Genomic DNA, 13,420 nt, shown 5'->3' on the forward strand with positions numbered 1-13,420 from the left:
TGTGAACCACCCACTAAGAGAGAAAGAATCAAATCTATCATGGTCAAACTACCACAACAAACACACCATCATTTCTTCTTTCTGCTGTTCCTATCTTCAAAGCAGTGCACCCCCACCCGTTCTCCATTACTTAAACACTCCATCTATAACCCCCGAACACTCCACACTTAAACATCCCCCTCTGCTTACCCCCTGCAATTTCAGAGGTCCCACAGCAGGGATTGCGTTCAGGCCCACCCACATCACCTCATCTCATATATCTTTCTTCACACCTGCACCACACCTGAGCCAGGTGAGCACATCCAAAGAAACCAAATCCTCTGGATGAAGAAGAAGAGGAGGTGGGACACTGACAGCAATCTGTTCAGAAACCTATGATATGGAGAGCTAAAAAAAATATATGGCGGATGATTTTTCAAAATAACTTTTAGAAAAAAAAAGAAAAAAAAAATCAGTATAAATGTGCAGACAAGCAGCTCCTGGTCACACACAAAATACACTTCATCTGATATCAGCTTTACTCACTGCAACAAATGTCCTAAAATAGTTTAATCTAAACAAAAGCAGGATTGAGTTACTAAAGTACACAAAGCAGAAATCCTGCACATGACCCAGGCTTCTCTTTAGCTGTTTCCTTTAGCAGTTCAGATGTGAAACGCTGTCTATCTTGGACGGTGTTCAGTGGAATTAATGCGTGTCTAAATTTGAAAACAAACTGTCTAGAGGCCGGAATATGACCTGCTACGAAGCGAGTCCTTGTAAAGCACCCAGTCTAAGTAAAACCTCCCACGCTTTTCTTTCAGCCTGAAGAGAAAAGCAACTCTATCAGGTCATAGCATGGGCCATTTGTAACTTGTCAGAGGCCTGAATGTCGAAACGCCAGAGCTACTCAGCTAATCTAGAGTAAATATACTAGGTGGACACGGCAATGAATGAATGATGAAAAAAATGACTTACTATAGTGAACAACTGCTGCAAGTAGAACAAAAATCATACATGAAACACCACTAAAAGTGAAAAATAGAGGGGATTATAAATGAACAGAATTAAAATATAGTTATAAAAGTGATAAAAACGTGAGGAAGAGGATGAAACTGAATGGAGTGAATAAAGAAGAGGAGAAGGAAGAGAAGTAGGTCCTTCTTCATCAGCTGATGCAGTGAAAGAAGTCTTTAGACATATCTGAAACAGGTCAGAGCTTAGATGCATCTGTTAAGATGAAGAAACTGGGATGGAAAACTAAAAATGTTAGGGAAAGTGGGAGGAGTTGAAAACGAAAGAAGGCATGTGGATAAAGTAAAGGTGAGCGGGATGGACTTTTCAATGATGACTCTACCTTGCTCTTCCTCCTGATGGTAATGGGACTCCATGTCCGCTTGCTGCTGATGCTCTGCTGGAGAGCCATTCACAGAGGAAGTAACCTCATCCTCTTGCTTCTCCTCATTTATCCCCCTTCTCTCCAGCTCCTTTGTTTTTTGCCCTTCTCGTTCGGTGGTAGGTGTGTCCTGAGTGTGGATATGTCCATTTGTGTTTGGCACATCTGAGGCTAGATCTAGGACTTGAGTGCATGCTGACTGGACTCTACTTTCACAACAGCTGGTCACTATGGCCTCCTGCTCACTCGCAGTATTGGCTTTGGTCTGCTCTTTCTCCACCCCATGCTCTTTAACATTGGTTTGTTTCTTCTCATCTGTTCCTACAGAGAAGCTGCCCTCCTCCTGAACTTGAACATCGGAGTCAGACTTGGGCGTGGTATCTACTAGACCAGTTTGAGCAGTCTCAACTTCCTCTGCCCTACAAACTGCTTCTAATTCATTCTCCGTCTTGCTTTCCAACACTCTAATGCTTTTCTTTTCTACTGTTTTTGCCTCCTTACAAGGCGACTTTCCCGCTACTTCTCTTTCTGCACGTTCTTCCTTCGTCTGAAGCTCCAGCTCTGTCTCGTTGTTTCTCTCCTCAGAGGATTCTGTCCTCACCTGAGCCTGTGAAATGAGCGTAACCAGATCCTCCCCAGGCGCTGTGGTGACAGAGGCCAAGGCTACCTGTTTGCTTTGCAGAGCAGCCGAAACAGGCCCACCTTCTTCCTCTGCACTGGGACTATAATCACCATCAGATTCATTCTTGCCATGGCTACTTTTACCAAATGTCTTGTGGTCCTCTTTTACAGCAGTAAGATCATGCACTTTCTCAGGTGGTGTATGGATGTGAGTGTGTATCTGACATGGGCTGTGATCTGCTTGCTCAGTCTGTTTCTGTAAAGACACACTGATAGCAAGAGGCTCAGAGACCGACTCTCCACTGTTCTGCAGATCACAACTGCCTTCCAGGCCACAATCACCTCTCACCTGCTCAGATCCAACTTCTGCTTTTGCAGTAGGATCAGACACAAAGAGTTCAATATTATCCAGAGAAACTTGTTCTGAGTTTTCACTCTCTAAATTACCTGATAAAATTTCATTCTCTGGTAGTGAAGTACTAGTTACTTCGCTGTCTGGTTGCTCCATGTCGACTGTTTTGCTGTCTGGTTGTGATATTCTTAGTGGCATTTCGTATAGATGTGATGTGTTGAGTGGTTTACTGTCTGGTGGAGATATGCTAACTAGTTCACATTCTAGTTGTGATGTGTTGAATGGTTGGTTATCTGGTTGTGATGTGCTTACTGGTTCAAATTCTGGTTGTGATGTTTTGAGTGGCTCATTAACTAGTAGCGACATGCTGTCTGGTTGTGATGTGCTGACTAGTTTGTTGTCTAGCTGAGTTGTGTGGTCTGGTTGTGATGTGCTGGCAAAATTACTGTCTAGCTGACATATGCTTAATGGTTCAACTTCTGGTTGTGATGTTTTGAGTGACTCATTAACTAGCTGTGACGGGCCGACTGGTTTGCTGTCTGGTTGTGATGTGCTGACTAGTTTGTTGTCTAGCTGAGTTGTGTGGTCTGGTTGTGATGTGCTGGCTAAATTACTGTCTAGCTGACATATGCTTACTGGTTCAACTTCTGGTTGTGATGTTTTGAGTGGCTCATTAACTAGCTGTGACGGGCCGACTGGTTTGATGTCTGGTTGTGATGTGCTGACTAGTTTATTGTCTAGCTGAGTTGTACTGACTGGTTGTAATGTGCTGGCGAAATTACTGTCTAGCTTACATATGCTTAATGGTTCAACTTCTGGTTGTGATGTTTTGAGTGGCTCATTAACTAGCTGTGACATGGCGACTGGTTTGCTGTCTGGTTGTGATGTGCTGACTAAATTACTGTCTAGCTGACATTTGCTTACTGGCTCAACTTCTGGTTGTGATGTTTTGAGTGGCTCATTAACTAGCTGTGACGGGCCGACTGGTTTGCTGTCTGGTTGTGATGTGCTGACTAGTTTGTTGTCTAGCTGAGTTGTGTGGTCTGGTTGTGATGTGCTGGCAAAATTACTGTCTAGCTGACATATGTTTACTGGTTCAACTTCTGGTTGTGATGTTTTGAGTGGCTCATTAACTAGCTGTGACGGGCCGACTGGTTTGCTGTCTGGTTGTGATGTGCTGACTAGTTTGTTGTCTAGCTGAGTTGTGTGGTCTGGTTGTGATGTGCTGGCTAAATTACTGTCTAGCTGACATATGCTTACTGGTTCAACTTCTGGTTGTGATGTTTTGAGTGGCTCATTAACTAGCTGTGACGGGCCGACTGGTTTGATGTCTGGTTGTGATGTGCTGACTAGTTTATTGTCTAGCTGAGTTGTACTGACTGGTTGTAATGTGCTGGCGAAATTACTGTCTAGCTTACATATGCTTAATGGTTCAACTTCTGGTTGTGATGTTTTGAGTGGCTCATTAACTAGCTGTGACATGGCGACTGGTTTGCTGTCTGGTTGTGATGTGCTGACTAAATTACTGTCTAGCTGACATTTGCTTACTGGCTCAACTTCTGGTTGTGATGTTTTGAGTGGCTCATTGACTACCTGTGACGGGCCGACTGGTTTGCTGTCTGGTTGTGATGTGCTGACTAGTTTGCTGTCAAGTTGAGATATGCATAGTGGTTTATGTTCTGGTTGAGGTATGCTTACTGGTTCAATGTCTGGTTGTGATGTCTTGATTGGCTCACTGACTAGTTCTGATGTGCTGTCTAGTTTGCTGTCTAGTTGTAATGTGCTGACTAGTTCGTTGTCTAGGTGAGTTATGTGGACTGGTTTGCAGTCTGGTTGTGATGTGCTGGCTAAATTACTGTCTACCTGATATATGCTTACTGGTTCAACTTCTGGTTGTGGTGTTTTGAGTGGCTCATTGACTAGCTGTGACGGGCCGACTGGCTTGCTGTCTGGTTGTGATGTGCTGACTAGTTTGCTGTCAAGTTGAGATATGCATAGTGGTTTATGTTCTGGTTGAGATATGCTTACTGGTTCAATGTCTAGTTGTGATGTCTTGATTGGCTCACTGACTAGTTGTGATGTGCTGTCTAGTTTGCTGTCTGGTTGTAATGTGCTGATGATACTGTTGTCTAGTTGTGATGTGATGACTGGTTTACTGTCTGTTTGTGTTGGCATTTCAGATAGTGGAGCAGTATCACAGTCGGACAACTCTCTCTCAGACTCATGCTCAGACACACTATCACAGGAGGCTGTACCTGCTGCAGATGTGGGCTTAGACCCGTCCACCTGCTGGAGCGGATGCTCTGCCTCTGCAAGAGCAGTGGGGGTTAAGATCACAGATTGGTAGGTATCACTCAGGTTTTCCTCAATCAGCATGGCACACACCATGCTCTGTGAGCATGCACCATTCTTCAAAATACTCTCCTCTGACTTGGCTTTAGGCTGAGTGAAACCAGAAGTTTGCGGTTTATGTAGATTTCTGTAGTTCATACTAATGGCTTGAGTGAGAGAGCCCTTCTGTGGGGAAAAGCGTGGTAAGGAGATATCGGCTAGCTCCACATACTCTCCCTCTGAATCCTCCGCAGTGCTGCATGAGCTCCGCTCACTGCTATCTTTATTGATCTCACTGAGAGCAGGGAGGAGCTTAACCCCCTTGCTCTGACAGTCCATCTCCGCGGACTGGTCCGTGGAAGTGTCAATAAAAATCCTACATTGAATATCCTTAGCGTTGTCTTCTTGATCTACATTGGAGTCCCTCCCCTCTCTGTCCGCAACTTCCTTTGCCATTCCTCTACTTCCGCCTTGTTCTGTAACTTTGGAGGGTCTGCTGATGAACTCTGGGTGAACAATATCCTCCCATGGTACCCTAAAAATGTCATTATCTGCTGATAAAAGACAGTGTTCCAGGGCGGCTCTTCTGACCACACTCCTCTCTCGGTTGATGGATTCCAGCCAGTCCATGGTAAATAGAGAGGTGTATGCTAGCTCTGGTACGTTAAACTCCTCCACATGCTGCCCGCTAACTGCCAAACACTTCACAGTGATGCGTGGGGGGCTTTTGGGTTTTGGCGTCACCTGCAAGTAGAAGTCGCTGGGCCGTAACACACGCCAGTCCAAAGAGGAGAGCTGGATTATGACCTTCTCATGAACACACAGTGGCCAGCCTTCATGACGAAAAAGGAAACCACAGTATGGGAACTGTAGAGAGAGGAGAGAGGGAACAATCAGTCAGGCAATCAATCAATGTTAATTGAACTGTTGTCAGTTACATAGAAAGACTCAATGGACACAATTCAGTTCCTCAGAAAGAAATGCATTCCTAATTTCAATATACTGCTATAAAATCTAGCAAAACAGAGCGCAAGAGGCAGGAATCTTTCAATGGGTCATCCAGCTAAATTATTATATTTGGCACATATCATTTTCAGGACTTTAAAACATGAAGATAAAACAAATTGGCTATTCATGTTTTCCAGAGTGAGATAACTGGTTAGTTTGGCATTTTTCCTCTAGATGATAAGAAAATTAATATCGTCTCAGAGCATCATAACATCTTTTCTCAGTTTCAGTTCAGTTTATTCATACATTAGGAAATTTAGTGTAACACAGTTCTTTGTTCAGGGAAGAAGGAGGTGGGAACCGGCGGACGTTTAAAAGACTTTAAACAAACAAACTGAAAGTAAAAGCGGCAGCCCCTGACAGACGACTGTCGTGTACACACATAACAAAACATAAACAAAACACAACGTAAATTCCAGGCATGGTCCTCTCTCGTCCTTCACTGGTGTCGCTCGTCAAAGTCTGGAAACCTGTACATTCATTTCTACAGCTTCTGTTACACTTTTGCAGGAACCAATCACAGACTGGCTTATCCACCTGGCGCGCTATTGGCGGGTTTAACATGATGAAGGATAGAGAAGCTATCGGTCGTTGCCCGTTGATCACGCCTCTTGTGGTCTGATTGGTTGAAGGACTATACAATTGCGTACAGAGTCATTTGAATTATGCTCGTTTATCACGCCTCTTTTGCAGTAGAAAATATCTAGCAGACTCCCCAGACCAATGTTCAATCTTAAATTGAGCTTGGTCTGGTGATAGCCAGACAAGCCACACACCACATTTATACAGGCACACACATATGTATTAATTTAATAAGCAGCGGATCTGTATGCCCCACGTATGGATCCATAACTTAAGTCGAGAGCCTTATTTCTACGAGTAATGTACAGGTAATGTACTGATCAAAATGGCTTAGTGTTTTTTTGCAGTTTGCAGTTTCATAAAAACAATAATGTCATCCTTCTGCCACTTTCACTATGTTTTTTAAAAGTTTTTAATTAACGCAACAGTGAATAATACAGATATATAAGATCACAGGGACTTAAAGTCGGCAGGGCTTATAAAAGACTCTTTCTTGTTGAATCTGAATGCTTCTAGATGATTCACTGAGACAGTTTGGACAATAAGCCCCTTTTTTATTGTAATTTAATTTTAGACAGAAGGCCCTGCAGTCACTCTGTACCCCGTTTCATTCATTTGAATGAATTCTACAAAGGAAGTGTACTGGGACACTAAAGAATGACAAAATAGCCTTGGAGTCCTGAAACAACTCCACAGTTCAGAGTTTCTTCCTATATGCCTTGACAGTCATGTCACAGACTGTATTGTATTGACCGGCTCTGTGTAACCCGATGCAAATGTGCTTTCGGATATACCAGCGATGAATATTCTGCTCAAGTTGACTACGGTCGGCTGAAAATGACCGGTTTCCTTTGAAAGGAAGAGCAGGGCAAGGGAGGAAGGAGGGTTGGATGTCCTTGCGCCGAGGGTAGGAGTGGAGGGTGGGGGGGTGGGTTGAAAGGGCTTTTTATTCTCAGAACTCTCAGTTTAAGCTTCTGTTTCCCATTATTATATTCTCATTCACCTTCAAGCTGCAGCCCCCACCTACACGGAGGAAGAGACAGACCTGGAGATACTCCACTGACCCCAGGTGCACAGAGTAGCCGCTGTTCCCACAGGGTTCACAAGGGAATAAATGCACATATTGACACACACACACAAACTACAAAAACCAAAACACTAAAAGGGGGTATAAATTAACTGGTAGGGGTCCTGTTAAAGGGACTTTTTTTCAGGTGCACACTGAAAAAAGACCCGGTCTTCTCCATTGGTGCTGGCTTTGATTCATGAAATGCCACCGATATTTATTTGTGTGAGCGTGCAGAGCAGAGATGATGAATAATTGTGAGGTCTCTCTGTTGTCAGAAACATCAAGAGTCATAAAGTGCGTTTACATGCACTTTAAATGTTTGATTCAATCAGACTAAAACCGCCTTTTTAAAGTGTCATATAAAGACATCATCACCCACCGAAATCATAGTCAAGTCTAATTTTTGTGAAGTCGGACTAAAAGACCTAGATGAGCTACAACTGTAGCTCGACTACACACACACACACACACACACACACACACACACACACACACACACACACACACACACACACACACACACACATACTGTTGTTCGATTATTCCAGCATGTGTACATAAATTAGCCAGTACATTCATCAAGTCCAGGGGTGGGGAACGTTGATGCTGGAGGGCCACTCTCTTGCAGAGTTTAGCTCCAACCCTGAAAAAAAAAACACTCACCTGCCTGTAACTTTAGTAATCCTGAAGACCTTGTTTAGCTTCAGGTGTGTTTGATTAGGGCTGGAGCTAAACTCTGCAAGAGAGTGGCCCTCCAGGATCAAAGTTCCCCACCCCTGATCTAGTCTAAGCAGATCTTTTAGGCAACGAGAGATTGAGTCCAGCTCTTTTTATTTCCTGATCACGATCTCCCCTTTATTTCCTGTCTCTCCTTGTCACTCGGAGTTAAGCATGCCGTGCATGAAGCCTATGGGGGTGTCACAAAGAAAACTGTAACTAAGGAACCAGCAGCTGAAGTCGAGACTAAAGAACATGTGTGTGTGGACAGCTGTGTAGAGCATGTGAGTGTGCGTATCTGTGCTGATCTGGCTGGGAAGGATCCCAGCACTGCAACGCAGATAGGACTTCTGGGGGCTTCTTCTCAAATAACCAAAACATGAAGCACTAACACAAACATTCAGGCCAACAGGCTTGCCGTGCCTTTTGTTTTAACATACACATGTATATGTGTTCTGGGTACACCCTCATAATGACTAACGATGAGTGGGAGCTCAGCTAACAAAACATGACACGGAAGAGGACATGACAAAACACAACGAGAGGCCATAAAAGAAACCTTGAACAAAATATGGCGGCAAATGTTAAGCTGAAAGTAAATGGCAGAATGAGCGAAGCAGTGAGTAAGAGAGAAGAAAGAATGAAAGGGAAATGTGTCATTCTGTTGAACGCATGTGAAAGCATGTCTATGAATTTTATTAGAGTGACATGTTGAAATGCTTCAGTTTTTAATATTTTATTTAATATCACAACATACATAATAAATGGAATACTCGGAGTCAGATACACAAATGATTAGGCTATGTTTTACCTCACCATCGGGAAATAACCTGAATTATCAATAATAAAGTTCAATAAAGTTCATAATAAATAAATCAATAAAGTTATTTTCACTATTTTATGTGTTATGTTTGTTGTTTGTTGTTATGTATGTCTGTTTGTTTTCATTCAATATCCATTTGAAAAACTATCGGTTGATTAATCGGTTATCGGCCAGCGTGGTCAAAGCTAATAGAGCTAATGAATGAATGAATGGGAACTTCAAGACTCACACATGCATCTTGTTGAATGCTCTGAAGAATGTGTTTAGCGGGCACCAGGAAGTCAATGATGTAGCGCAGCCCGTCCCCACGGTATGTTGTCTCGACCACGTCTAACACCTGGCATAGCACGGTGGCCGCAGTGGCTTCAAATGGAGGGTAGAGAGCGGAGAGCGTGCTCTGGATACAGCTGTCCAGAGATTCAGAGTCCTGCAGAGAAACATACAAACACTTAGAGGAAGCACTAAAACCTTCTTAATTACATTTTTTGTTCCTAAAGAGTAATACAAACAATGAGAATGCTAGACGACCTCAGACGCTACAGATCATCCTAACTGCCTGAAACACAATATGCTGCCCATCAAAACATCAAGATGGTATTAAGTCCTACATAGACACAGTGACTGACACACTCTTAGGAAGTGAATCACCCATGCCTGGTCTTGTCCGTCAATAGTCAGACCTTTTTTTCTGCAGCGTCCACACGTGTCCTGAAAGCAGCTGATCAGCGTCCCTGGTGGTCTCCATCAAGAGCCTTTCACTCTGAGAAGTTCAGAGAAGAACAGCGGCCGACGGTGAAACCTGACTCTTAAAGCCAGAGCAGGGAGCGACCAAAATGCAGCTAAAAATACCAGGCGCTCCAGCCACAATTTAGGAAATAGGCCTCTAGTCTAACTTTACTGTGTCTATATGGTCTTCATAAGCATGATCTCTTCCTCTGCCGTTCACACTTTTGAGGTTGCGCTTGGATAATGTTCACAATTATTAATCAGTGGTTGGTTAATTGTTGTTAATCTTTTAATCAATAGAGCTTATTTATTTTACACATTAATTAATTGTGTAAAGAGATGGTGAAAATGTTTGTACATTTTGTCCATACATCTTGTACACTGCATGTCATATCACGTCTGCAACACACACGTGCACCACTGACGTTCTTGAAAAAATAAAGCGGGCTCAACCTAATCAGTTTTGAAGAATTTCTTTGTAAATAAAGATTACATTCACTGCAAACACTATAAAAGTCTACCGTCAATCTCTAACGATCATCTCTTCCAACAATCATGTCAGTGCTCGCTGGGCTAACATGCAGGTAAATTCACCTGAAATCTCACCATGACCAGTGTGGACTTGACGTACCTAGTGAATCTGTCTTGTTCACAGCCATCAAGTCTCTTATAAAAGCACACAGTCTGACTTAAATAACTTTTCTAATAACTTTTATCATGTGGCCCTATCTTATCTTATCCTCTCTTGTTCTCTATAAAACACATTAAAGCATTATTGAATTGTTTATTTCCACAATCATCCTTTTTCCAGTAGAGTATCAATAAACTCACTGGCCGAATGGCATCCAAACCACACAACTGCCCTGAAAGCAGCTGTACCCTACCGAGTTTCTCATGATGTACTACTTACAGTACCACCACTTATGACCTCACAACACTACTCGGGTTACTAAAGATCAAAAGTACAGTCTAGCATATACAGTGACTGAGGCATGTCAGCCAGGAGAGATGGAGGAGACATTCAGAGACTGCTTTAGAGACTTGTCTATGTGTGATACCAGTGCATAGACTTTGGAAACTGTAATCTAGGGTAAGATTGCACCGATATATAACATATGGGAACTATAGCAGAGCCAGAGTTAAAGTGAAGGTGTTTATGTTGAGAAAAAGAAAGATAAAGAACATGGGAATGAACAAACTGAAAAACAACATGGCACACCTGCGAGCTAAGCAGACGCACAGGTGCACTGTGGGTAAATATTGTAATTCCACCAGCATTAAAGAGAGGATGAGAGATTAGAGAAGTCATGTAGGAGGACTGAGAAAGACCTTCTTGCACACAAAACACTAATAGTTACTAAAAAACAAAGTACCAGAGAGGTTTCCAAAAGGGGGATGTGGACCCAGCAACAAGAATCAAGAGATGATTGGGACACACACAATGAAACGGACTAAAGCAACAAAAACTCATCGTAACATTTTGTTTACATTTTTACATTTTAAATTTAGAAATTACATTTCTTGAAATTCTTGACGGGAAAAACGACTACACTTTATGTTGAAAGTCACGATACACAAAACCAATTGTACAAACACAGTCCTCATAGTTTAAGTTTAAAGAATCCATAAAAGTTAATGACTGATAGAGTCCAGCAAAGACAATTAATAATTTTCTCATTATAAAGGGAAGACTAAAGGGAAGAAGCAGGTTAAGTAGTTATATTAACATAATCTTAAATAAAATGATAAAAAGATAAAAAGTAAAATAAAGATGTACGACACTAAACTGTCCTATTTTTGAGTTCATTTATTACAACAAAAGTGTACATAGAGGTACATATCAGCTTAGAAAGGAGGGCCTTTGAATATTGTCACAGACAAACGGGGGCCTTGGAGTCGAAAAGGTTGAGATCCACAGGTCTCTATTTATATAGCCAATTAAATGTATGTGTGTGTCTTCACTTAGGACGAATGTGCTGTGCTATACTGTTATCAGTGCTGTAACCCAGTCAGCCTGGGAACTGAGATTCCCGCACACACATCTTGGTCATCTGAAATAACACACAAAGTATGGAAGTGTGATCATTCTTTGACTCGCATCTTGAAGCTCAGATAAGTGTGATTATTTTACACAGGTCTCATACATTGATCCATATTTGGAGCTGTTAGAACACATACAACCACCTAGTCTCTCTCCAGGTTTCACCACTGAAAATGGGTTTGTGATGTGTCTTTAGATTTAGCTATGTGCAAATAAAAAGAGAGTAGTGTCTCAAGAACCAAGAAGCTTTCAACCAATTATGTCAATCGAGATTTTGAGATGAGCGAAAGTAAAAAAAAAAAGTTTTTTTTTAAATCTGGCAGCAGGATGGCCTTGAGAGCAGGAGAGAGAGGGGTTTTCCTCTCAAACAGTTTTGACCGAGGTGCCAAGAAGGCATCCATCAAAGAGCAGGCTCTGGAGCTTGGGGAAAAGCTCTCTTGAGGCCCACAAAAATCCTACAGACTCTCTCCAATGAATAATGTATAACATCATTAGGACCCCCATTTAAACCCGCACAGTAACACACACCACCCATCACCATAAGCAAAAGCAATATAATTTTCCCAAGAGCCATCACTCCAGCTAAACTGAGCCGAACAGTGTCACGGCATGTTGACTAGAGTAGGTTTCATCTACTCGTCATGACTCATGCTCGGTCATGAGTCTGACTGCCTGTACTGTGTTGACCCAGGAAGGAAGAGGAATCAATGCAGACTTCCTGTCTCAAATAGTGTAAAAGCAAACATTTCCCAGAGAAAGTCAAATATCCCAAATTCCTTCTCCATTTTTACCTTTTTAAGGTAAGAAACTGCAGCTTAAGCTTTTCCTCTGTGTCGGTGAGCTGAATGGGAGACCCTAGAAGGGCCCAGTCTGAAAGGGGAGAGGGATTTACTGTTAGTCTACAGCAGACGGCTTAATTTCCTCCAGATCTGAATGGCCACACAAGCCGCTCATCCCTCTCACTCTTTTTATCACTCATCTTGGTCTTTTCTCTAAGGCATTAGTGAGACAAGTTGGAGAGATTTGGGTCTACAATAGTATCATTCTGCAAAGATTCAAAGTCATGCCTACAGGATAAACACTGTGCCTCATGAACTTGTACCACACTTTGTCAGAGGGATATTATGTGGTTTTCTGAGTGTCTGTGGTTGGGAGTCATAGACAGGCCTGAGCAGAATCTGAAGGAAAGTTATTTAGCATATTCTGCATCGATTTTGGCCTGAATTGAATTCAGTGGAATGGGTTTCAAAATACACTGCCACTCAAAAGTTTTGGATCAGTATGATTGTTTTTTATTTTTTTATAGCTATTTCAATGCTGTTATTTTTAGCTTTCTATTCACAAAAGCATCTTTTTAAAAAAGTGTCATGGTTTCCACAAAAATATTAAGCAGCTCAATGTTTTCAACACTGATTTTAAGAAGAAATGTCTCTTGAGCACCAAATCAGCATATTAGAATAATTTCTGACGGATCATGTGACACTAAAGACTTGAGTAATGATGCTGAAAATTCAGCAGTGACATCACAGGAATAAATTACCTTTTAAAATATATTCAAACAGAAAACAGATATTTTACATTGTAATAGTTTTGCACAATATTACAGCCAATTTAAAAAAAAAAGGTCCAAACTTTTTAACAGTAGTGTACTGTATGCGGTCTTAGTTTGCATTCATCAGCTGCAGTGTGTTGCGAGAGAACGCAAAAAGAAAAGGAACTATTCTGATGGTGGTTGATTGTGACACCCAATTTTCATGTTCTACGTTCATGACTGA

At 42.0% G+C, this 13,420-nt stretch overlaps 1 protein-coding gene across 3 annotated transcripts in view; it reads right to left on the reverse strand.

Annotated features, from left to right (window-relative positions):
- plekhg4 (pleckstrin homology domain containing, family G (with RhoGef domain) member 4) overlaps window positions 1–13,420 on the reverse strand; it is an 85,315-nt gene that overhangs the window by 42,925 nt on the left and 28,970 nt on the right. For all 3 annotated transcript variants that reach the window (XM_079810478.1, XM_079810477.1, XM_079810476.1), the window contains exons 2-3: window positions 9,108–9,305; window positions 1,337–5,546 (exon numbers count right to left, since the gene is read on the reverse strand). In XM_079810478.1, the coding sequence (XP_079666604.1) occupies window positions 1,337–5,309 (3,973 nt within the window). In that variant the 5' untranslated portion in view covers window positions 5,310–5,546; window positions 9,108–9,305. The remainder of the gene's footprint in view (window positions 1–1,336; window positions 5,547–9,107; window positions 9,306–13,420) is intronic.

Source organism: Gobio gobio (assembly GCF_949357685.1).
Source record: "Gobio gobio genome assembly, chromosome: 2".
NCBI lineage: Eukaryota > Metazoa > Chordata > Actinopteri > Cypriniformes > Gobionidae > Gobio > Gobio gobio.